Source organism: Salvelinus alpinus, chromosome 5 (genome assembly GCF_045679555.1).
Source record: "Salvelinus alpinus chromosome 5, SLU_Salpinus.1, whole genome shotgun sequence".
NCBI lineage: Eukaryota > Metazoa > Chordata > Actinopteri > Salmoniformes > Salmonidae > Salvelinus > Salvelinus alpinus.
Window position 1 is genome coordinate 49847571 of NC_092090.1, and position 27033 is coordinate 49874603.

The window sequence follows — 27033 nt, forward strand, 5'->3', positions numbered from 1 at the left end:
AAAAGTGTGGAGATGTTTCAGGAGATATGGTGTGTTGGTGAGGCCGTCTGTATAGCTGGGGAGAATGGGTTGGATATACGGTTGTAGAAGTGGTGAGGTTTTGGTTATTGTGATGTATGATGTTGTGTGGTATCAAGGGGTAGAGGGCAAGGTGATATTTATTTCTGAAAGGGGGGGGGGCGGTGGTGGTTGTGAGGTTTTAACGAAATGAGTATGTATCATTAAAGAAAAAGTCTCTTTCCCTCTGACATGTTTTTCTCTCTTTATCCCTCCCTTTCCTTCTCTGTAATCTCGCTCTCTGCATATACTCTCTTTCTCTGACATTTTTCTCTCTCTTTCTCCCTCCCTCTGTCTTTCTTTCTCTGTCATATTCTCTCTTTCTCTACCTCCCTCCCCCCCTCTTTCTCAGAAGAGGTCTTACATGTACAAAGAATCAGAGAGTCAGAGGTGGAAGTTTGGCTGATGCCACGAAGGAGATAGAAAGGAAACGCACAGTGGTTATTCAGGTAAAACTTGTGTCATATGGTAGCACACCTTGCGGGCTGCCACATAATTCCATGGCACGTTATTTAATTGTCAGCCATTGTTGCCATTAATGCTAGTTAGTGTTAGTTTGAGCACCAGAGGGCATCTTTGATAAGCATTTGACCGTCTTTAATATTGGCTGTACTAGAGAATTTAAAACCTTTTTTTGTAAGAACATAGTATATGGGATTGATTTTTAGAAACAGCTTAAATAATTTGAATAATATTATGGTGTTTCTATTCAAATACATTTTTTAAATGAAACCCTCAGAAAATATGGCGCTGTACAACTTGACCGGTCGGGAGTAGGCTACAGCACTAAGTGCATAACATGTCCACACCCTAATTGTAGTCTAACCAATACCCAAATGGAGATTCAGTGAAAATAAAAATCTCATTGATTTATCAAGACCAGTCCCCATGCTTGTCTCAGAGCAGTGCGAAATGGTGCTGAAATAGTTGACTACACGCGGGTAGGCTATTGCTTCAAATCCTATTGCTTCTAACTTCAATATGCTTAAATGCAACAATGTCACAATAATTGAACACACACAATTCTTAAAACTCTAATGCTTTAATATTTAATCATTTCTGCCCTCCAAATTCATACTCATTATATAAATAGGCCCATGTGCACCTTGATATTGGGGGTGCGCCATGTGGCCGTGGTTAACGGGGAAAGGGGGTGCGCCAGAATTCAGTTTGCCACGGTTGTTTTCTCTCCCTGTTTTAGAGGGAGAGAAACCAAAAGCCCACCGCCCGGTCAAACCCTCCCTTAACTCGGACGACGCTGTGCCAATTGTGTGTCGCCTCATGGGTCTCCCAGTCGCGGCCGGAACGGGTATCGAACTAGCATCTGTAGCAATGCAGTGTCTTAGACCACTGCGCCACTCAGGAGGCCCCATCCACAAAGTTTTCAATGCTGATCAATTGCCTTGCACAAAGTATCAAAATACTAAAATATTACTTAAACAGGACTTTTAAAGAATTTAATTTAAAAGTTCATTTTATTTTTTGATCACAAAACAATGAGAAAATATGGAAAAATAAATAATTAATGAAATGTTAATTATATAAAGAAGCCCGTGTCGGCCCAAGCCCGATCATCATCAAGAGATATGCTGGACCCTATGTCAGAGAGGTGTTTTTGGGACCACATCGTGTCTGTTGTTCTGCTAATAGCCCTTGAGAATCATGTTTTGAAAAGGCCTCCAGGGCTGACAGAGAAGTTCCTTACTTTTCCCCCCCTTCCACTTGTCTCTTCCATTTATTCCCATAGTAATTCGTGATGGTTTGCATTGCAAATGAGGGCATAAACTGGGTCAAGATGCCAACAGAGTAAGTAGACCTGTAGTAAAATAAAGGTTAAATAAAATATATAAACCTACAACACTTTTAACAGCACATTACTCAACACTAGTGAGACTCATGTCGCCTACAGTAGGCCTACAGTATATCTCCAAAAATGTTTTTCAATGACGTGACTCTCCGTCAATAATTTAATTTTGAGGATTGGAGGATTCTAAATTAATATCTAAGGGGCATTTTTATGAGGGCAAACCTGATCTGTGAGAATATCTAAGGGGTTTTATATAATTATATATATTATACATATTCCCTATATAGTGCACTTATAATAAAAGTGACAGCCATTGAAAACATTATAAGGTGAAATCCTCCCAGATTGCAGTTCCTAGGGCTTCCACTAGATGTCAACAGTCTTTAGAAAGAGTTTCTGGCTGGTTTTTGGAAAAATGAGCCAGAAATTGTAGTTTTTTTGTAGTGGCTCCCATTTTGGCTGTAGTGTTTCCAAGCGTGTGGAAGAGAGCACGTTCTTTGGTATTTTTCTCCAGTAAAGACAATAACGATTCTCCGTCTTAAATTTTATCGTTTATTTACGTATTAGGGTACCTAAGGTTTGATTATAAACGTTGTTTGACTTGTTTGGAAAAGTTTATTAGTAACGTTTGGGATTCATTTTGTATGCATTTTGATGGAGGGAAACTGGCTGGATTATTAACTGAAGCGCGCCAGCTAAACTGAGTTTTTATGGATATAAAGAAGGACATTATCGAACAAAAGGACCATTTGTGATGTATCTGGGACCTTTTGGAGTGCCAACAGAAGAAGATCATCAAAGGCAAGGCATTTATTATATCGCTATTTCTGACTGTCGTGGCGCACCTGCCTGGTTGAAATATGTTTGTCATGCTTTTGTATGCGGGGCGCTGTCCTCAGATAATCGCATGGTGTGCTTTCGCCGTAAAGCCTTTTTGAAATCTGACACAGCGGCTGGATTAACAAGAAGTTAAGCTTTATTTTGATGTATTACACTTCTGATTTTATGAAAGTTAAATATTTATAATTCTGTAGTTTGAGTTTCGCGCTCTGCAATTTCACCAGATGTTGGCCAGGTGGGACGCTACAGTCCCACCTGCCCATAAGAAGTTAATCACTGGGCTGGTCCAATGGAAGACAACGGGTTTTAAGGGTGGGACCAATGATAGACGAAGATGAGGAATGATTCATACTCAGTAAATGTTGGGCAGCGGAAGATGACGGCTCAGCCAATGAGATACTGCAAGGGGAGAGGGAATGAGGGCTGAACCAATAGCAAGCAACTTTAAATTTGAAGGACCAACCTTTGCAGATGTTACAGCACCTGTTGTCAGGTAGGATCTGTTCCTTGAGGGTGCAGTTGAGCTCTGGACAGTTCTCTGTCACTCTCACCATCATCCCGTTCTGCAAACACAAACCAAATACACACATTCAAGCAAATAAATTAATTACAACTTTATTTGTCCCCTCAGGGGCAATTAACAATAGATTAGAATTAGCATGTTAGCGATATGTTGTTTCCAATAATTACATGATGTCAAACAATTATTGACTTTCGTAGCATATGGAAAAGCACAGATGCAAAAGAGAAACAGACCCTTTTTAAATATGACCAGGAAGTCAAAAGTCAAAATGTTTCATATTAAATGTACAGTGTTATACTGTATGTAAGTTGGTTGTTTGAGTAAATTAGCGTGCTTGCATCCTTGTAGAAGAAGGATAATTACATTTTAGACTGACCCTCAACACTTGCAAAAACAAACTACAGAATATAGGCACATTACCCACAAAATGAATGTAAATGCATAGAGACAGGGATATACACAGATTCACAAAGAAAGGGAGAGAACGCAGGCTCTCGCCTCTATAAAACGGTCTTCCTCATACAGAAATGGGCTTTCGAAATAAATAGCTACAAGTACAGTTACACGCGTCAATTTGTCTCAGGTTCCGCTCCTCCATGGTCCCTGTGTGCCTCTCAAATTTCAAAGTTACTTCAAAGTCACCCCCTTCCAGGTGCGACACCAACTGGAACTGTGTCCCAAATGGCACAATATTCCCTATATAGTGCACTACATTTGACCAGAGCCCTATTACCCCTGGTGAAAAGTAGTGTCATATTTTTTATATTTTATTTATTCCCGTATCCAGATTAGATGCTGCCAAGGCAGCAGCTACTCTTCCTGTGGTCCAATCACAATTACATACAATAAAACAATACATAACACTACACACTACTCTAAAATGACATATCTACAATACAAAATCAATAATACAGCAAAATAACAATATTAAAATGTATGTGTATGTGTGTTAGCATGTGTTTGAGAATGCAGTGTGTGTGTGTGTGTGTTTGTCTCTTCACAGTCTATGCTGTTCTGATTTAACTGCTTGACTGAGTTACATGATGTGGGCAATTGTCCTGGCTCGCAGTCGGAGTTCCAATTCATCCCAAAGGTGTTCAAATGGGGTTGAGGTCAGAGCTCTGTGCAGGCCAGTCAAGTTCTTCCACACCGATCCCAACAAACCATTTCTGTATGGACCTCACATTGTGCACAGGGGGCATTGTCATGTTGAAACAGGAAACTGTTGCACAAAGTTGAAAGCCGCCGAAAATGCAGTGTTTCTATGTCAAACGGTTTTGTTATATTTCAGTCTTTTGAGATGTACAGTTGAAGCCAAATACATTTAAACTACATTTTTCACAATTCCTGACATTTAATCCAAATAAAAATTCCCTATCTTAGGTCAGTTAGGATCACCACTTCATTTTAAGGAAGTGAAATGTCAGATTAATAGTAGAGAGAATGATTTTTCAGCTTTTATTTATTTCATCACATTCCCAGTGGTTAATTAAGAAGTTTACATACACTCAATTAGTATTTGGTAGCATTGCCTTTAAATTGTTTAACTTAGGTCAAACGTTTCGGGTAGCCTTCCACAAGCTTCCCACAATAAAATACATTTTCTATCGGATTGAGGTCAGGGCTTTGTGATGGCCACTCCAATTCCTTGACTTTGTTGTCCTTAAGCCATTTTGCCACAACTTTGGAAGTATGCTTGGGGTCATTGTCCATTTGGAGACCCATTTGCGACCAAGCTTTAACTTCCTGACTGATGTCTTGAGATCTTGCTTCAATATATCCACAAAATGTTCCATCCTCATGATGCCATCTATTTTGTGAAGTGCACCAGTCCCTCCTGCAGCAAAGCACCCCCACAACATGATGCTGCCACCCCCATCTATCACAGTTGGGATAGTGTTCTTCAGCTTGCAAGCCTCCCCCTTTTTCCTCCAAACATAACGATGGTCATTATGGCCAAACAGTTCTATTTTTGTTTCATCAGACCAGAGGACATTTCACCTAAAAGTATGATCTTTGTCCCCATGTGCAAACCGTAGTCTGGCTTTTTTATGGCGGTTTTGAAGCAGTGGCTTCTTCATTGCTGAGTGGCCTTTCAGGTTATGTCGATATAGGACTCGTTTTACTGTGGATATAGTTACTTAAGTACCTGTTTCCTCCAGCATCTTTACAAGGTCCTTTGCTATTGTTCAGGGATTGATTTGCACTTTTCGCACCAAAGTACGTTCATCTCTAGGAGACAGAACGCATCTTCTTCCTGAGCGGTATGACGGCTGCGTGGTCCCATGGTGTTTATACTTGTGTACTATTGTTTGTACAGATGAACGTGGTACCTTCAGGTGTTTGGAAATTGCTCCCAAGGATGAACCAGACTCGTGGAGGTCTACAAGTTTTTTTTCTGAGGTCTTGGCTGATTTTTTATGATTTTCTCATGATGTCAAGCAAAGAGGCACTGAGTTTGAAGGTAGACCTTGAAATACATCCACAGGTACACCTCCAATTGACTCAAATTATGTCAATTAGCCTATCGGAAGCTTCTAAAGCCATGACATAATTTTCTGGAATTTTCCAAGCTGTTTAAAGGCACAGTCAACTTGGTGTATGTAAACCTCTGACCCACTGGAATTGTGATACAGTGAATTATAAGTGAAATAATCTGTCTGTAAACAATTTTTGGAAAAATTACTTGTGTCATGCACAAAGTAGATGTCCTAACCGACTTACCAAAACAATAGTTTGCTAACAAGAAATTTGTGGAGTGGTTGAAAAATGAGTTTTAAATGACTCCAACCTAAGTGTATGTAAACTTCTGACTTCAACTGTATATAAAGTGTAACAATGGGATGCAAACACAAAATGTAATACATTTCAACTCTATATTTGACATAAAAAAGAGACACCTGTATTAAGTCTGTAACCATGTGTGTGAGGTGTATACTTTTGATTCAATGTAGATTTGTTTAAGACTACCAAGAAACACTCCGTGGAACCCTGATTTAGCCCACTGCTATAAAAGACACTACAAGCTTCAGCTAACTTAAGCGACTAATAGCTACAAATCAATGGGAGTGATAGGGGCAACTTTTTAAATGTAATGTCCTAATTTCCCCTTTAAACGCTCTGGTTTGCTGTAATTTGATAATAGGAAGTATGTACATCTACAGTACCAGTCAAAAGTTGGGACCTACTCATTCAAGGATTTCTTTATTTTTTCTATTTTCTACATTGTAGAATAATAGCGAAGACATAAAAACCATGAAATAACACATATGGAATCATGTAGTAACCAAAAAAAGTGTTAAACAAATCAAAATCTATTTTATATTTTTGATTCTTCAAAGTAGCCACCCTTTGCCTTGATGACAGCTTTGCACACTCTTGGCATTCTCTCAACCAGCTTCATGAGGTAGTCACCTGGAATACATTTGAATTAACATGGTGTTTCTTGATAAAGTTCATTTGTGGCATTTCTTTCCTTCTTAATGTGTTTGAGCCAATCAGTTGTGTTGTGACAAGGTAGAGGTGGTATACAGAAGATAGCCCTATTTGGTAAAAGACCAAGTCCATATTATGGCAAGAACAGCTGAAAAAAAAGCTAAGAGAAACAACAGTCCATCATTACTTTAAGACATGAAGGTCAGTCAATCCGGAACATTTCAAGAACTTTTAAAGTTTCTTCAAGTGCAGTCGCAAAAACCATCAAGCGCTATAATGAAACTGGCTCTCATGAGAATCGCCACAGGAAAGGAAGACCCAGAGTTACCTCTGCTGAAGAGGATAAGTTCATTAGTGTCAACTGCACCTCAGATTTCAGAGTTCAAGTAACAGACACATCTCAACATCAATTGTTCAGAGGAGACTGCGTAAATCAGGGCTTCATGGTTGAATTGCTGCAAAGAAACTCCTACTAAAGGACACTGTCATGTCTTTGGCTATCATTAATGTGATGACAATTCTTTTATCAAATCGATTAACTATGTTTAATTACTACGATGATTAAACTACTCATGTAACAACTAACTCATCAGCAATCTTGGGGCACCATGATTAACCTTTTCACACGTGAGCTACAAATATTTCTAACGGTCGCCCCAGCGGGAGTTGTTTTATGCACGTGCTGTCAGAATGCACTCAGTGTTCCAAAACGTGATTATTACGCAACAGGACAGTTAAAGGATCCGCCCCTTTTTTTAAATGTTCGCCTAAAATGACATACCCAAATCTAACTGGCAGCTTCATTAAATAGTACCCGCAAAACACCAGTCTCAAAGTACACAGTGAAGAGGCGACTCCGGGATGCTGGCCTTCTAGGCAGCGTTGCAAAGAAAAAATTATATATGTCAGACTGGCCATCAAGAAGAAAAGAGTAAGATGGTCAAAATAATACATTCAATGGACAGAGGAGCTCTGTCTACAAGGCCAGCATCCCGGCGTCGCCTCTTCACTGTTGACGTTGAGAATGGTGTTTTGTGGGTACTATTTAATGAAGCTGCCAGTGAGGACTTATGAGGCATCTGTTTCTCAAACTAGACACTCTATTGTACTTGTCCTCTTGCTCAGTTGTGGAATGGGACCTCCCACTCCTCTTTCTATTCTGGTTAGAGCCAGTTTGCCCTGTTATGTGAAGGAAGTAGTACACAGCGTTGTACAAGATCTTTAGTTTCTTGGCAATTTCTTACATGGAATTGCATTAATTTCTCAGAACAAGAATAGGCTGACGAGTTTCAGAAGAAAGGTCTTTGTTTCTGGCCATTTTGAGCCTGTAATCGAACCCACAACTGCAGATTCTCCAGATACTCAACTAGTCTAAAAAGGCCAGTTTTATTACTTCTTTAATAAACACAAGAGTTTTCAGCTGTGCTAACATAATTGCAAAAGGGTTCTCTAATAATCAATTAGCCTTTTAAAATGATAAACTCGGATTAGCTAACACAACGTGCCATTGGAACACAGGAGTGATGGATGCCTATGTAGATATTCAATTTTCTAAACAATCAGCCGTTTCCAGCTACAATATTCAATTACAACATTAACAATGTCTCCAATGTATTTCTGATCAATTTGATGTTATTTTAATGGACAGAAAATGTGCTTTTCTTTCAAAAACAAGGACATTTCTAAGTGACCCCAAACTTTTGAACGGTAATGTATGTATGTACATATATAAACTCAGCAAAAAAAGAAATGTCCCTTCTTCAGGACCGTGTCTTTCAAAGATAATTCGTAAAAATCCAAATAACTTCACAGATCTTCATTGTAAAGGGTTTAAACACTGTTTCCCATGCTTGTTCAATGAACCACAAACAATTAATAAACATGCACTTGTGGAACGGTCGTTAAGACACTAACAGCTTACAGACGGTAAGCAATTGAGGTCAAAGTTATGAAAACATAGGACACTAAAGAGGCCTTTCTACTGACTCTGAAAAACACCAAAAGAAAGATGCCCAGGGTCCCTGCTCATCTGCGTGAACGTGCTTTAGGCATACTGCAAGGAGGCATGAGGAGGAGATGCACTGCAGTACTTAATGCAGCTGGTGGCCACACCAGATACTGACTGTTACTTTTGATTTTGACTCCCCTTTGTTCAGGGACACATTATTCCATTTCTGTTAGTCACATGTCTGTGGAACATGTTCAGTTTATGTCTCAGTTGTTTATCTTGTTATGTTCATACAAATATTTACACATATTAAGTTTGCTGAACATAAACACAGTTGACATTCAGAGGACGTGTCTTTTTTTGCTGAGTTTATGTATGTATGGAGTATATTGTTGTTTACAGTTTTATTCACGTTTTCAATTACTGGTGACAAATAATGCATTATGAATATTGCATATATTCTAATGGACACCTGTGATGTGTGTAAAATACTTTTTTGAAGGCTGTACTGATTATAATTAGCTAAGCTATTTGCCAGCTGTAGTGGCTTGAGAAAGTATTCACCCCCCTTGGCATTTTTGCTATTTTGTTGCCTTACAACCTGGAATTAAAATAGATTTTGGGGAGGTTTGTATCATTTGATTTGCACAACATGCCTTGAAGACTTTAAAGATGGAAAATATTTTTTATTGTGAAACAAAAAAACAGAAAACTTGAACGTGCATGCATAACTATTCACCCCCCTATGTCAATAGTTTGTAGAACCACATTTTGCAGCAATTACAGCTGCAAGTCTCTTGGAGTATGTCTCTATAAGCTTGAAACCTCTAGCCACTGGGATTTTTGCCCAGTCTTCAAGGCAAAACTGCTCCAGCTCCTTCAAGTTGGATGGGTTTCGCTGTTGTACTGCAATCTTTAAGTCATACCACAGATTCTCAATTGGATTGAGATCTGGGCTTTGACTAGGCCATTCTAAGACATTTAAATGTTTTCTTCTTAAAACACGAGTGTCGCTTTAGAAGTATGCTTAGGGTCATTGTCCTGCTGGAAGGTGAACCTGTGTCCCAGTCTCAAATCTCTGGTAGACTACAACAGGTTTCCATCAAGAATTTCCCTGTATTTAGCGCCATCCATCATTCCTTCAATTCTGAACAGTTTTCCAGTCCCTGCCAATGAAAACCATCAGGATGGTGTTCTCGGGTGATGAGAGGTGTCGTGTTTGTGCCAGACATTGCGTATTCCTTGATGGCCAAAAAGCTACATTTTTGTTTCATCTGACCAGACTACCTTCTTCCATATGTTTGGGGAGTCTCCCACATGCCTTTTTTTCTGAACACTCTTCCGTAAAGCCCAGCTCTGTGGAGTGTACGGCTTAAAGTGGTCCTTTGGACAGATACTCCAATCTCCGCTGTGGAGCTTTGCAGCTCCTTCAGGGTTATCGTTGGTCTCTTTGTTGCCTCTCTGATGAATGCCCTCCTTACCTGGTCTGTGAGTTTTGGTGGGCGGCCCTCTCTTGGCTGTCACGCCCTGACCATAGTTTGCGTTGTATGTTTCTATGTTTTGTTTGGTCAGGGTGTGATATGAGTGGGCATTCTATGTTGTATGCCTAGTTAGTCTGTTTCTATGTGTTTGGCCTGATATGGTTCTCAATCAGAGGCAGGTGTTAGTCGTTGTCTCTGATTGGGAGCCATATTTAGGTAGCCTGTTTTGTCTTTGTGGGTTGTGGGTGATTGTTCCTGTTCCTGTGTTTACTATACGGGACTGTTACGTTTTCGTTCGTCAGTTTATTGTTTTGTTCGTTGGTTAAGTATTCTTATTAAAATGAATACTCACCACGCTGCATCTTGGTCCTCCTCTCTTTCGCCCAACGAAGAATGTTACATTGGTAGGTTTGTTGTGGTGCCATATTCTTTCAATTTTTTTATAATGGATTTATGGTGCTCCGTGGGATGTTCAAAGTTTCTGATATTTTTTTATAACACCTATCCTGAAATCGGCAAAATCCAAGATGGCAGCATGTCAAGTCGTTTGTTTGTGACTAGTACATTTTAAACTACTAATAATCTATTTATTTATGGTTGCGTAACTTCGTTGTTGTGTAGTGCAAACTATTTTATTTTTGCTGGTGTAAAGATCACGGGTCCTCCTCAACTCGGCACTTCATTACTTGAAGTTTACCAAAGTAACCCTATCTCTGGCTGGCCTGAGTTCCTCCTTCGTCCGCGGAGTGTCTTGTCCAAGCTGCTCCTTTTTGCTCTTCGCCTGGCTGTCAGTGGCAGCTCAACCCGTTCTCTCTATCGCCCTCAACACCCAATCTACTCACACGCGCAAACACTCACATTGATTCACATACACGCTGTACCTCTCTCCCCTTACCTTCGTTGGCCTCTTGTTTTTTTGTCAGAGAAAATGACAATTTACGTGGTATTGCTTTGTGCACTGACTTTACTGAACTCTGGAGAAAACGAACATTGTCGCAGGGTGAGTACATCTGACAATGTACTCTCGCGTCCATTAGACATTTTGTCTGCAGAAACTCGCTCTTTTTCACTCGGTCCACTCGTCCAAGTGCCGATGCATTTGTGTCATGATGTGAACAGTACGAATTTGTGTCACTACCAAAGTCTAATGGTTTTAAATGACTGTTTTGTATTGTCTGGAAACTCACTTGTAGAATTCGCTTGCAGTAGGTCTCTTAAAAAAGAGAAGCCGTGCAAGGTTATTAAACAGAGGTGCCTAGTTATTCTTCTGTTGTTGATATCAGGTAACGTGCAACCTAACCCTGGCCCTGATATGCAATGTCTCCAAACCCCCTCTGATTTTAAATCAAGATCTGGTTTTGGTATTTTTCATTTAAATGTACGCAGCCTGTTGTCAAAAATTGATGGGGTTAGGATTTGGGCTAAATCAACTGATGCTGATGTAATTGTGTTTTCTGAAACCTGGCTCAGCAAGTCTATTTTTGATAAGGATATTTATATAAGTGGTTACAATGTTTATCGCACTGATCGGGTTAAGAAAGGTGGGGGGGTGGCTATATATGTCAAATCTAAATTCCATGTAAGTGTGGCAAAGTCTGAAACTATTTGTAAACAGTTGGAATTTCTTGCTTTGAATATTGAGGTTTCAAAGGGTCTTTCTATAACTGTGATTGGCTGTTATAGACCCCCCTCTGCTCTCGGTGATGCATTTTCTTCTTTGATGCACCTTATGTCTAAACTTCTTTACAGTGAAATGATCTTGATTGGTGATCTCAACTGGTGTTGGTTAAAGCCGGTGTCTGATGATTTAAAAATGTTTTGTAATTCTATGAATCTTACCCAGCTGATTAATTCACCCACTCGCCCAAATCTTAAATGCCCAGATAAATCTACCCTGATTGATTTGATATTGACAAATGTTCCACATAAATATTCTGCGGTTGGTGTTTTTTGTAATGATTTAAGTGACCATTGTGCTGTTGCTGTTAGAAATACTAAGGTTCCAAAGACAAATCCACGTTTTATTCGTAAGAGAAATTTGAAGTGTTTTAATGAGCAGGCTTTCTTTCATGATTTGTTTTATTTTGACTGGAGCAAGATTGAGCTTATCCCTGATGTGGAAACTGCCTGGATATTCTTTCATGATGGTTTTTTCCAAATAGTAAACAAACATGCACCATTCCGCAGGTTCAGGGTTAAAGGGCGGGATAATCCATGGTTTTCTTCTGAGCTGTCTTGTATTATTCACAACCGTAATCTAGCCTGGGCTAAAGCAAGGAAATCTTGTTCCGATGCTGATTGGCTTATTTTTAGGCAGTTAAGAAACAAGTGTTCTTTTCTTCTCCGGAAGGCCAAGTCTGAATATTTTATGTCTGTTACCACTGATAACCTGAATGACCCTAGAAAGTTTTGGAATGCTATTAAGTCCATGTCTGGTAACAGTAATGTTAATGAATTACCGTCATGTGTTTTGAAGGACTCTGTTGCTATATATGACAAAACTGAAATGCTGAATTGTTTCAATGAGCACTTTGTATCATCTGGTAGGCTGTTTGATTCAGTGTCCTCTGTCTCTGTACAACCCTGTGTGGATGAACCAGTGTCCTCTGTCTCTGTACAACCCTGTGTGGATGAACCAGTGAGAGCTGGTCAAACTTTTAGCTTTTTGCCATTCTCAGTGCAGGAGGTACATAAAGCCCTGAAATCCATAGATCAGAGAAAGCCTGCAGGTCCTGATCTTTTGGATCCCTGCTTTGTAAATCTGGCAGCTGATTTCATAGCTGAACCACTTACATATCTGTTCAATCTAACCCTGGAATGTAATGAAATTCCAAAGATCTGGAAATCAGCATTTGTCCTACCACTTTTAAAAGGGGGAGATCCAACTCTTTTAAATAATTATAGGCCAATCTCAAAGCTGTCACCCCTGGTGAAAATACTTGAAACCCTTGTAAGTGAACAGCTAAAAGAGTTTTTATTTACTAACTCTATTTTATCAATGTACCAATCGGGCTTCAGGAAGAAGCATAGCACAATTACAGCAGCCATGAAGGTTTTAAATGATATCACTGAAGCCCTTGACAAAAAACAGCACTGTGTCTGACTTTTTATTGATCTCTCTAAGGCTTTTGATACAGTTGATCATGCTATACTGAGGCAGAGATTGTCGAGTGTAGGTCTTTCAGAGCATGCAGTTGCATGGTTTGCTAACTATCTGTCTGATAGAACTCAGTGCACTCAATTTGATGGGCTTATGTCTGTTAAATTGTCTGTCCTGAATGGTGTGCCCCAAGGCTCTGTACTTGGTCCTCTCTTATTCACTATTTATATAAATGATTTAGACAAAAATGTCCAAAATGCACAACTTCATTTTTATGCTGATGATACTGTTATTTACTGTTGTGCCTCATCTCTTACAAAAGCTTTCCAGAACTTGCAAACTGCTTTTTATACTGTTCAACATACCTTGTGTAAATTGAAGCTTATCCTCAATACTGACAAAACTAAACTAATGGTGTTTTCTAATGCAAGAAATAGACCTCTGAACCTATCACCTATTACTACCTGTCAGGGCAAGGAGATTGAGGTTGTAACCTCATATAAATATCTTGGAATTCTAATTGATGACGGCCTCTCTTTTAAATTGCATATTCAACAACTTACAAAAAAATTGAAGCTGAAATTGGGATTTTATTTTAGGAATAAGGCCTGTTTTTCTTTTGAAGCCAGAAGGAGGCTAGTATCAGCTACATTTATGCCTTTACTAGACTATGGGGATATTTTATATATGAATGCTTCCGCTCAGTGTTTGAGATCAATTGACACTCTTTACCATGGCACTTTGAGATTTATTTTAAACTGCAAAACCCTTACGCACCACTGCACTTTATATACCAGGGTTGGCTGGCCTTCTCTTGTCACTCGTAGGCTCAGTCACTGGTATACTTTTATTTACAAAGCCATTTTGGGTTTACTACCTTTTTATTTGGGCATTTTTATTGTTCAGAAATGTGGTGGGTACTCTCTTCGTTCGCTAGACTTTATCCTGCTAACTGTTCCAAATGTCCGAACTGAATTTGGTAAAAGGTCTTTTATGTACTCTGCGCCATTGTCTTGGAACACCTTACAAAATAATTTTAAACTGGAAGAACTTGTCCCGATTGGTGTTTTTAAATCACTGATGAAGGATTTTGAGGCTGATTCCCTGACCTGTCAATGTTTTTAATTTGCTGTTTTTGATATTGTTATACTCTTGTGAATTCAATGGTTTTTTACTAGATTACTTGTAGTTTTTCATGTTGTCTGTCTGTAATTTTTGTAATGACTTGGTGCTGCCTATCTTGGCCAGGACGCTCTTGAAAAAGAGATTTTAAATCTCAATGAGCCCTTCCTGGTTAAATAAAGGTTAAATAAATAAAAATAAATAAATAACTCAACACTGATCTGTACTTCTCCACAACTTTGTCCCTGACCTGTTTGAAGAGCTCCTTGGTCTTCATGGTGCCGTTTTCTTGGTGTTGCAGACTCTGGGGCCTTTCAGAACAGGTGCATATATACTGAGATCATGTGACACTTAAATTGCACACAGGTGGACTTTATTTAACTAATTATGTCCCTTCTGAAGGTAATTGGTTGCACCAGATCTTATTTAGGGGCTTCATAGCAAAGGGGGTGAATATACATGCACGCACCACATTTCATTTTTTGGGTGGGTGATTTTTTTTTATTTCACTTCACCAATTTGGAATATTTTGTCTATGTCCATTGCATGAAATCCAAATAAATATAAATTTAAATTACAGGTTGTAACGCAACAAAATAGGAAAACACCAAGGGGGATGAACACTTTTGCAAGGCACTGTATGTGTGGCGCCATGTTTGTTGACATTATATAATGCATTCTGGGTGTCACATAATCTGCCAGACCAAATATGTTATAATGAGGTGAGGGAATGGTTCACTCATCTTTCGGGTAAACTTCCGGAAGTGAATGAAGGGAAGTGGATGATCGTAGACGACACAACCCCTTCAACATGCATACTATAAACAGACCAAACTCATCTTTTCTCCTCTTATTATCTTTGGATGATGTGACAAAACAAGCATGGCGGCGTGCACAAACTACCCATCGTCGGATTACTTTCGATTTCTAGAAAGTGTTTTACTCAATTATTTCGATCAATGGTGAGCTCAACCGTGATGTGATTAATTATAAATAGTAATTACTATTAGCTAATTCATATTGTAGTTTCTGTCAGCCGAGAGTTATAAAAATATGACCGCTTGTGTTATGTCAATCTTTCCTCAGTTAGCGCTAGGACAAATGTAGCCCAGATTTTTCCTGTTTGGATAATTGTGTTATGCTGTAGCAACTTCTGTGAATGTCTAAACATTGCATCCAAAAATAAACTGCTCACATTCTGGACATAACTTTCTAAGGACCGTGTTTGTGCAAAATGTTTCTGAAAAAACACTGGCCAGCTCAAATGCTGATTGTTACGTCATTCGAAACTGGACGTTCTAAATACGCGTTCTAATCACACCGGTTTGATCGTACGGTACAGGTACAACTGTAGAATGATCACACCCGTGTGTTGGTACATGTGAAAAGATTAATGAGTTACCGTTTTCTGAATTAATTCTATAGATAGAAATATATCTTACATTTCAGTCATTAATTAATTATCTTCTACCAGTCACATTCTGAATGTTTCAAAATCCTTGGATATCTGCACGAACCCTAGCATAAATGATGAATCAGCGATATTGTTAGGAATTTTGTTAATAATAATTAAAACAATTTCTAGATTTAGATAAAACTATAACTAATTGAACTCTGCACGCCTAGTGAAAAGAGTTTTCCCTGTGGTTCTCGGTCGAGGTTACTAGACTAAAGCACTTAAACAGCTGCAGACTGAATTTTCCTGTGTAGTCTTCCTCTTCACTCGAGAAAGTTTCAGAGTGTTTCAAAGTTTCTTAATCATTCATTATCTACCAACATAGACGGGGCTCTAACTCCTCTAGCTCCTCAATGATATAGGATGCAGGCCAGGCAGCAGGCTGTTAGCCAGCCTGCCAGCTTAGTGGAGTCTGCCACTAGCACAGTCAGTGTAGTCAGCTCAGCTATCCCCATTGAGACAGTGTCTGTGCCTCGACCTAGGTTGGGCAAAACTAAACATGGCGGTGTTCGCCTTAGCAATCTCACTAGAATAAAGACCTCCTCCATTCCTGCCATTATTGAAAGAGATCGTGATACCTCACATCTCAAAATAGGGCTACTTAATGTTAGATCCCTCACTTTAAAGGCAGTTCTAGTCAATGAACTTATCTCTGATCATAGTCTTGATGTGATTGGCCTGACTGAACCATGGCTTAAGCCTGATTAATTTACTGTGTTAAATGAGGCCTCACCTCCTGGTTACACTAGTGACCATATCCCCCGTGCATCCCGCAAAGGCGGAGATGTTGCTAACATTTCCGATAGCAAATTTCAATTTACAATTATTTATTTATTTTTCGTCTTTTGAGCTTCTAGTCATGAAATCTATGCAGCCTACTCAATCACTTTTTATAGCTACTGTTTACAGGCCTCCTGGGCCATATACAGCGTTCCTCACTGAGTTCCCTGAATTCCTATCGGACCTTGTAGTTATAGCACATACATTTCAAATTTTGGAGTGGGTCCACAGACCCACTCCAAAAGGCTTTCGGCGCCATCATCGACTCAGTGGGTTTTGTCCAACATGTCTCTGGATCTACTCACTGTCACAGTCATACTCTCGACCTAGTTTTATCCCATGGAATAAATGTTGTGGATCTTAATGTTTTTCCTCATAATCCGGGACTATCGGACCACCATTTTATTACGTTTGCAATCGCAACAAATAATCTGCTCAGACCCCAACCAAGGAGCATCACAAGTCGTGCTATACATTCTCAGACAACCCAAAGATTCTTTGATGCCCTTCCAAACTCCCTCTGCCTACCCAAGGACGTCAGAGGACAAAAATCAGTTAACCACCTAACTGCGAAACTCAATTTAACCTTGCGCAATACCCTAGATGCAGTTGCAACCCCTAAAAACTAAAAACATTTGTTATAAGAAACTAGCTCCCAGGTATACAGAAAATACCCGAGCACTGAAGCAAGCTTCCAGAAAATTTGAACGGAAATGGTGCCACACTAAACTGGAAGTCTTCCGACTAGCTTGGAAAGACAGTACCGTGCAGTATCGAAGAGCCCTCACTGCTGCTCGATCATCCTATTTTTCCAACTTAATTGAGGAAAATAAGAACAATCTGAAATTTATTTTTGATACTGTCGCAAAGCTAAGTAAAAAGCAGCATTCCCCAAGAGAGGATGGCTTTCACTTCAGCAGTGATAAATTCATGAACTTCTTTGAGGAAAAGATCATGATCATTAGAAAGCAAATTACGGACTCCTCTTTAAATCTGCGTATTCCTCCAAAGCTCAGTTGTCCTGAGTCTGCACAACTCTGCCAGGACCTAGGATCAAGAGAGACACTCAAGTGTTATAGTACTATATCTCTTGACACAATGATGAAAATAATCCTGGCCTCTAAACCTGCAAGCTGCATACTGGACCCTATTCTAACTAAACTACTGAAAGAGCTGCTTCCTGTGCTTGGCCCTCCTATGTTGAACATAATAAACGTCTCTCTATCCACCGGATGTGTACCAAACTCACTAAAAGTGGCAGTAATAAAGCATCTCTTGAAAAAGCCAAACCTTGACCAAGAAAATATAAAAAACTATTTGCCTCTTTCAAATCTTCCATTCCTCTCCAAAATTTAGGAAAAAGTTGTTGCGCATCAACTCACTGCCTTCGTGAAGACAAAAAATGTATACGAAATATTTCAGTCTGGTTTTAGACCCCATCATAGCACTGAGACTGCACTTGTGAAGGTGGTAAATTACCTTTTAATAGCGTCAGACCGAGGCTCTGCATCTGTCCTCGTGCTCCTAGACCTTAGTGCTGCTTTTGATACCATCGATCACCACATTCTTTTGGAGAGCTTGGAAACCCAAATTGGTCTACACGGACAAGTTCTGGCCTGGTTTAGATCTTATCTGTCGGAAAGATATCAGTTTGTCTCTGTGAATGGTATGTCCTCTGACAAATCAACTGTAAATTTCGGTGTTCCTCAAGGTTCCATTTTAGGAACACTATTGTTTTCACTATATATTTTACCTCTTAGGGATGTCATTTGAAAACATAATATTAACTTTCACTGCTATGCAGATGACACACAGCTGTACATTTCAATGAAACATGGTGAAGCCCCAAAATTGCCCTCGCTAGAAGCCTGTGTTTCAGACATAAAGAAGTGGATGGCTGCAAACTTTCTACTTTTATACTCAGACAAAACAGAGATGCTTGTTCTAGGTCCCAAGAAACAAAGAGATCTTCTGTTGAATCTGACAATTAATCTTGATGGTTGTACAGTCGTCTCAAATAAAACTGTGAAGGACCTCGGCGTTACTCTGGACCCTGATCTCTCTTTTGACGAACATATCAAGACTGTTTCAAGGACAGCTTTTTTCCATCTACGTAACATTGCAAAAATCAGAAACTTTCTGTCCAAAAATGATGCAGAAAATTAATCCATGCTTTTGTCACTTATAGGTTAGACTACTGCAATGCTCTACTTTCCGGCTACCCGGATAAAGCACTAAATAAACTTCAGTTAGTGATAAATACGGCTGCTAGAATCCTGACTAGAACCCCCAAAAATTATCACATTACTCCAGTGCTAGCCTCCCTACACTGGCTTCCTGTTAAGGCAAGGGCTTATTTCAAGGTTTTACTGCTAAACTACAAAGCATTACATGGGCTTGCTCCTACCTATCTTTCCGATTTGGTCCTGCCGTACATACCTAAACTTATGCTGCGGTCACAAGACGCAGGCCTCCTAATTGTCCCTAGAATTTCTAAGCAAACAGCTGGAGGCAGGGCTTTCTCCAATAGAACTCTATTTTTATGGAATGGTCTGCCTACCCATGTGAGAGACGCAGACTCGATCTCAACCTTCAAGTCTTTATTGAAGACTCATCTCTTCAGTAGGTCATATGATTGAGTGTAGTCTGGCCCAGGAGTGTGAAGGTGAACGGAAAGGCTCTGGAGCAACGAACTGCCCTTGCTGTTTCTGCCTGGCCGGTTCCCCTCTCTCCAATGGGATTCTCTGCCTCTAACCCTATTACAGGGGCTGAGTCACTGGCTTACTGGTGCTCTTCCATGCCGTCCCTAGGAGGGGTGTGTCACTTGAGTGGGTTGAGTCACTGACGTGATATTCCTGGCTGGGTTGGCGCCCCCCCCTTGGGTTGTGCCATGGCGGAGATCTTTGTGGGCTATACTCGGCCTTGTCTCAGGATGGTAAGTTGGTGGTTGAAGATATCCCTCTAGTGGTGTGGGGGCTGTGCTTTGGCAAAGTGGGTGGGGTTATATCCTGCCTGTTTGGCCCGATCATCGGATGGGGCCAAGGTGTCTCCTGACCCCTCCCGTCTCAGCCTCCAGTATTTATGCTGCAGTAGTTTATGTGTTGGGGGCTAGGGTCAGTCTGTTATATCTGGAGTACTTCTCCTGTCTTATCCGGTGTCCTGTGTGAATTTAAGTATGCTCTCTCTAATTCTCTCTTTCTTTCTCTCTCTCGGAGGACCTGAGCCCTAAGACCATGCCTCAGGACTACCTGGCATGATGACTCCTTGCTGTCCCCAGTCCACCTGGCCGTGCTGCTGTTCCAGTTTCAACTGTTCTGCCTGCGGCTATGGAATCCTGACCTGTTCACCGGACGTGCTACCTGTCCCAGACCTGCTGTTTTCAACTCTCTAGAGACAGCAGGAGTGGTAGAGATACTCTTAATGATCGGCAATGAAAAGCCAACTGACATTTACTCCTGAGGTGCTGACTTGTTGCACCCTCGACAACTACTGTGATTATTATTATTTGACCATGCTGGTCATTTATGAACATTTGAACATCTTGGCCATGTTCTGTTATAATCTCCACCCGGCACAGCCAGAAGAGGACTGGCCACCCCTCATAGCCTGGTTCCTCTCTAGGTTTCTTCCTAGGTTTTGGCCTTTCTAGGGAGTTTTTCCTAGCCACCGTGCTTCTACACCTGCATTGCTTGCTGTTTGGTGTTTTAGGCTGGGTTTCTGTACAGCACTTTGATATATCAGCTGATGTAAGAAAGGCTATATAAATACATTTGATTTGATTATGTCTGGTTCACACCGTCACCCTGCTTGGTCTTTAGTTTTAAACCATTTCTCAGCCATGTTGCCACCGCTTCACGATGTTTGGTCTATATTTAAATTGCCAACCATTCCAACAAGTAGCCACAGCGCCATGTTTTCTGGTCTTTAGGTTTGTAGATTTCTTAACTGTTTGTGCGTCCTCTGGTCTATATACTCTTTGACACGAGTCTTAATTAAGAACTCGGGGAAAAGGGGAGTTCCCTCCTTTTGTCGTAATGTCTGTGCTCACGTGGGCGTGGCCAGTGACTTGGTTAAGACTTCATATGAAAAACAATTATCTCATTTAGAAGGCCAACATCACATTACATCTTCTCACAAATAGTTTCATATTTAATCATATCAGTTCCCCAACATTTGGATGTGAATCTTATCACTGGCAAATATAGACATTCAGAGATACAGTTATGTTGTTCTACTGTCCTTAGTTACATCACCAATTATTAATGAATTCGACAGGATTGTTCTTTAAGTATCCACGGACCATTCCAACTGTTTGGAATACAGAAATATTGTTTAATTATTCAACCTTTTGATGTTACCATTTTGGCGGGAGGAATCTTCTTGTAACAAAAGGGTTTCTTTCCCCTCAATCCTGCCAAACGCAAAGTTTCTACACAGTATTTACTACCGGTCATAAAACTGGTGGGAGAGAGAGGAGAGGGGAGGGGAGGGGGGGGGGGGATCTGGTGCCTATGATCCTCACCCAAACAGGGTAAGTCATGACAAAACCAATGAGAAAAAGAGACTTGCTTGGGCCAAGAAACACGGACATTAGACCGGTGGAAATATGTCCTTTGGTCTGATGAGTCCAAATTTGAGATTTTTGGTTCCAACCGCAGTCTTTGTGAGATGCAGAGTAGATAAACAGATGATCTCTGCATGTGTGGTTCCCACCATGAAGCATGGAGGAGGAGGTGTGATGGTTTGGGGTTGTTTTGATGGTGACACTGTCTGTGATTTATTTAGAATCCAAGGCACACTTAACCAGCATGGCTACCACAGCATTCTGCAGCGATACGCCATGCCATCTGGTTTGTACTTATTGGGACTATCATTAGTTTTTCAACAAGACAATGACTCAAAACATACCTCCAGGCTGTATAAGGGCTATTTGACCAAGAAGAAGATTGATGGAGTGCTGCATCAGATGACCTGGCCTCCACAATCACCTGACCTCATCCCAATTGAGATGGTTTGGGATGAGATGGACCGCAGAGTGTAGAAAAAGCAGCCAACAAGTACTAAACATATGTGGGAACTCCTTCAAGACTTTTGGAAAAGCATTCCACATGAAGCTGGTTGAGAGAATGCCAAGAGTGTGCAAAGCTGTCATCAAGGCAAAGCGTGGCTACTTTGAAGAGATTTGCTTAGCACTTGATTTGTTACTACCTGATTCTATATGTGTTGTTTCATAGTTTTGCTGTCCTCCCTATTATTCTACAATGTAGAAAATAGTACAAATAAAGAAAAACCCTTGAATGAGTAGGTGTGTCCAAACTTTTGACTGGTACTGTATGTCATCGAACTGGGCAGTTCTCCACTTTAACAATCATGGTGGCAGATGATTGAGACTGTAATCTCTGTCTGAAGGAAAGCTACCTACAGAGCACTGAATACCACTGTTAAGTCTAAAGGGGGCCTTAAAACCCTTTGCCTGTCTGCCTGGCTAGTCTCTTTGTAACCAATTACACCAGTAAAACACACTTTCCCTCTTAAAAGTGCCTTTTAAGATAAATGGCAGCACATAGAGAAGAGAGTCCTTTTTTCCCTCAGCGGAATAATGACTTTAATTATAGTCTACCGCAATGCAATACGGTCTCTGTGCTGCCTGCTCCTTAAATTTAATATGCGACCCAAATGGCAATGTATTCCCAATAGTTCACTACTTTTGACCAGGGCCCATAGGATCCTGTAGAGGGATCGTATTGGGAGTCAGCCCTGCTCCTTAGATTTACCCCTCAGTCACTTCAAACAGCCCTTTGTTTCTATGTTCATAAATTACTCTCAATTACCCTCATATCTCACCCGTGGATGTGAATAAAAAAAGAAAGATTGAACAGATTGTGTCTGGGCTCTGAGAACTAATAAAGCCAGTTGGATAACTAAATTACACAAATCTATCTACAGAACTGAGTTGTACAACTTCCTTGTCACGATGCTAGTATCACAATAATATGATACTCGATTTTTCATGGCAAGAAGGAAAACACGAAGCACGCTCAACTCTTTGAAAACCTGCTTCATGTAAATAGTTTGTGTGTAATAGCTTTGAATATTTACAAATGTGACTCTGGTTACATGTATTGTTGTTTGTGTTATTGTTTCCAACATTAGGACCGTTTTCCTCAATAAATTAAGTCTGCTTCATGTTTTGTTTCCTTGCCATGACTATCATGATACTTCACAATACTTCATAGTACTTCTGGGTATCACGATACTTCACAATAGTTCTGAGTATCACAATAATGATATCGTGACAACCCTAATGCTGTTAGTCAGGGAGGGACGGATCCGTAGTTACCTTGCATTCTGTGCACCTCTTCGTTAGCACACGCTGGCCCTCTGACAAAGTCTGGGCCATGTAGGTGCATTTTGCTGTGAGGACAAAGGAAAGGTACATTATCATTAGTGATATGTGAGTATATATTATGGTATGTCATGACTCTCCTGGAGGGGTGGGGGGTTGGGCCAGTTTTGACACCTTGTCATAAATTAGGCATCAGGGGAATCTCCCTCTAGCTCTTCAGTATTGGTGAAGGAATGTCCCTTTGTCTACAGAAGACTTTTGCCATCAAAACTATAATGTCCAAACATATATTAAGATGTGAATGTTAAGGTATGGTCAGTGGGGATCTAAAGAATATTCATGTCACATTGTTTATTTTTTTGTGATGTCATTAAGAATGGTATCAAGGAAATACTGTAACTCGGAAAGTGTACACATTCTATCTGTCAAGTTTACATCCAAATGTTGTAGAAAATCTATGATTAAGGATGAGACATTTTTTGTTAAGATATTAACATGATTTTAGTTTAGACATGCCCCGAATTAGGTTAGAGAGCTTGTCAGCGTGATGGAACCGCCCTTTTGACAAGAGTGCTTAAAAGGACTGGCTAAAAATTAACATATCAGACTAAAACATTGCCAGATTGCTACTGGCGTGTAAAGTGGTCGGGAGCAGAACCCTGAATATATCATTTACACCAGTAAAGTGTGGAGTGTTAGCTACATGTTGGAAATGGCTAGAACTTAGTCTCAACACGAGGTGAAGACCTCACCTACCAGACCAGAAACAATGCCAGTCTGCAGCTACGCATGTAAAGTGATTTGGAACTTTGACTATCTACCCGAGGAAAGAAGGAGAAAATCCCATCTCAGTCAAGCATCTGAGTATCTGCTCTGAAAACACTTCACAACAAGCCAGGACAACTTAGGAGGACATTGTGATCTCTGGTGGACAACCAGATCCTTAAACCCATCGACCCCTTCCCATAAAAGGATTGATTGGTTTCAACAGAGACAAACGACGAACAAAGACATCCACATGTAAATACATGCATTACTTCTTATCCCAAAATGGCCGGTGGTTCATGTGCAAAGTAAATGGTTACTGTGAGCATAGTTTCAAAATGTACAATAAGTATTCTCTTTGTCCCTTTGTCTCTGTCTCTCGCTCTCTCTTAACACCTCTCCATCTAACCGTATGTTGTAACAAGCCGTCATATCTTGTCAGTCCACAAGGGATGTTTGTCTCATGTGAGTGTGTATGTGTATTCTGTGTTATTATTTAGTTGGTTAGTAAATAAATAATTAAACCAATTTGTGTATTACTGAATAATCAGCAAAGGTTGAGGTGCTTGCAGATCCACTGTTCAGAATTAGAACTGACATGAGCTAATGATTAATAAGTTACTGTTGTCGATATATTTATATCTTCTAGAGTTTAATTCAGGAGATGGTAACTCGTTAAACACCTTCTTCCGTGGTGCCCTAAATTCCTAATGCGTTAATTGTTACATAATTAATTTAATCGGGTTAGAATTAAACATAGTGGATTGAATAAATAACAATCATCACATTAATGAAAGTCACGACATATTGGAGCCCCCGTACAAGGAATCTAAGACAAAAGTAGGCCTTGCTGTTGAATTCAGTCTATATGAATTGTTTATCAGATTACGTTATACACCATCAGAGCCGTAGCAGGATTAGTTGTTGTGTGTGTGTTTTTCCATTTGAACAAGATACTAGAAATATTCCCCTCCGGTCTTGCATACTGAGTAAGGATCAGTGTAGGGTGAATTACGGTATTACATTTCTAGGGTTAGGACATATGGGCCAGCCTATGATGGAAATATAAGGATATATATTTGTTTGGCCAAAGCAAAATTATCTCTCTGTCTCTCGCGTTTCAAGAGCGTGAGTAGACCACAGCAAGTATTTCTTTATGTTACCACGTGTTCCGGTAACATCAACGTCGTTAGTAAACCCTGTTCCCGAATTGAAAGGGACCAAATTCATTTGTTCCACCCAATGAGACATATTAAATGTGTCAATCTTAACCCAGATACAGCGACGCTTTCAGGTTAATTAAAGTTGAATTCCCGGAAAACCTGGGAATTTGGGGAAAGTTAATGGAATTTTGTAACCCTATCTGATATACTAATTAGGAAGGAATATGTGACGTTCAGATGATATTTATTGTTCAGATGATTCAGTCTTTCCATGGTAATTCACAGTACAAAGGGTACTGAAATACTTTAGAGCGGCCTACAAAAAAAGTTTTTGAGGTTCAAATGTCCTACATTTCTAATTCTGTGGAGAAAAAAATGCAAATGTGAGTGAGTGAAGTTGGGGGGAAAATAAACATCCCATTAAGAATGCAAGAGATGAGACATTTCTGCATAGCCTTTAAGCAAAGGGACATAAATAGAAAGTGAGGCAGTTTGTGTCTACTAGCCCAGTTGATTGTGTTCAGTATCACAGTAGACCTGCAATCTTAGAAATAAAGGTACGGTATTGTTCCCCTGGGGTATCATCACACTCACTCTCAACGTACAGGTAAGGTACATTCCTGTTTCCCTGTGTACAAACATATTTTGTGCACCCTCAATTATTGATCGTACTGATCTGTACCTTTGTTTAGCAGAAAAGCAATGTATTGAAAAAAGGTAAATATTTGTACCCACCATAAGGTACACTGATGAATTATTGCCACATAAAATGAACTAATGGCTTTATTACTGGTACCCTAGAAAGGCTAATCTGTACCATAATCATTATCATATTTCCCAGCATGCTAAAACAGGTTTGTTTCAAGAATTGTTTTTAAATTTGTGTTTTTGCATGTACATTGATTTATTAATCTTATGCCACACAAAAATGAATAACATTTTCCCAAACTAATCCTATCACTTTGTTAGATTTGTTGCACCCGTTACTGTCACGGCCGTCAAAAGGAGGAGACCAAGGCGCAGCGTGGTATGCGTACATTCTTCTTTATTATAAGAATGAACACTGAACAAAACTAACAAAACGAACCGTCACGCTATACAAATGAGTGCTGCCAGGCAACTACACATAGACAAGAACCCACGAACACCAAAGGGAAAATGGCTACCTAAATATGATCCCCAATCAGAGACAACGATAAACAGCTGCCTCTGATTGGGAACCATATCAGGCCACCATAGACATACAAATCACCTAGACCTACAAACACCCTATACATCCAAAAACCCTAGACAGTACAAAAACTAGCGTACCCACCCTAGTCACACCCTGACCTAACCAAAATATAAAGAAAACATAGATATCTCAGGTCAGGGCGTGACAGTTACTGAAATAGTTGATCCAGTTTAAATGGCCTAGGTAGTCTCCTCACAATGTTTATAATACTGGTAGTCATTCTGAATGCAGGTTAAGGGTGAACACATTTCCAACTGTTGGATATCCTAACTGTGGCTGGAGGAATTACACATCACTTTGCAAACCAGTATGTGACTTGCAGGTACAGTTGTAAAATAATTGTACGTTTTCCAGAAATCCCAGATAGAAGATTCCTGGTAATGGGAGGGAATAAGCAGGGAATCCTTCAACCAGGATTTCTGGGAAATTTGGGAAAGCTTCCAACATTTTTCAACTCTACTGGCAGGTCTGATGTGTAAATCATGAGGTTCAGGCAACTGTAGTAGGGTAAAATTAGGCCTCAAAATAAGGCCCTCATGAGACACAGTGCATTCGGAAAGTATTCAGACCACTTGACTTTTTTCACATTTTGTTACGTTACAGCCTTATTCTAAAATGGATTAAATCATTTTTCCCCCCTCATCAATGTACACACAATACCCCATAATGACAAAGCAAAAACACATTTTTAAAATGTTATGCAAAATGTCATTTTAAAAAACACGGAAATATGACATTTACATAAGTATTCAGACCCTTTACTCAGTACTTGATTGAAGCACCTTTAGCAGTGATTACAGCCTCGAGTCTTCTTGGGTATGATGCTACAAGCTTGACAAACCTGTATTTGGGGAGTTTATCCCATTCTTCTTTGCAGATCCTCTCAAGCTCTGTCAGGTTGGATGGGGAGCGTTGCTGCACAGCTATTTTCAGGTCTCTCCAGAGATGTTCGATCAGGTTCTAGTCCGGGCTCTGG

General features: G+C 40.0%; 1 protein-coding gene across 1 annotated transcript in view; it reads right to left on the reverse strand.

The window, feature by feature from the left end:
- Positions 1-27033, reverse strand: part of LOC139576292 (protein kinase C-binding protein NELL1-like) — a 528592-nt gene that overhangs the window by 326616 nt on the left and 174943 nt on the right. Inside the window, exons 10-11 of the mRNA XM_071402224.1 lie at positions 22890-22963; positions 3168-3267 (exon numbers count right to left, since the gene is read on the reverse strand). Coding sequence (XP_071258325.1) covers positions 3168-3267; positions 22890-22963 — 174 coding nt within the window. The remainder of the gene's footprint in view (positions 1-3167; positions 3268-22889; positions 22964-27033) is intronic.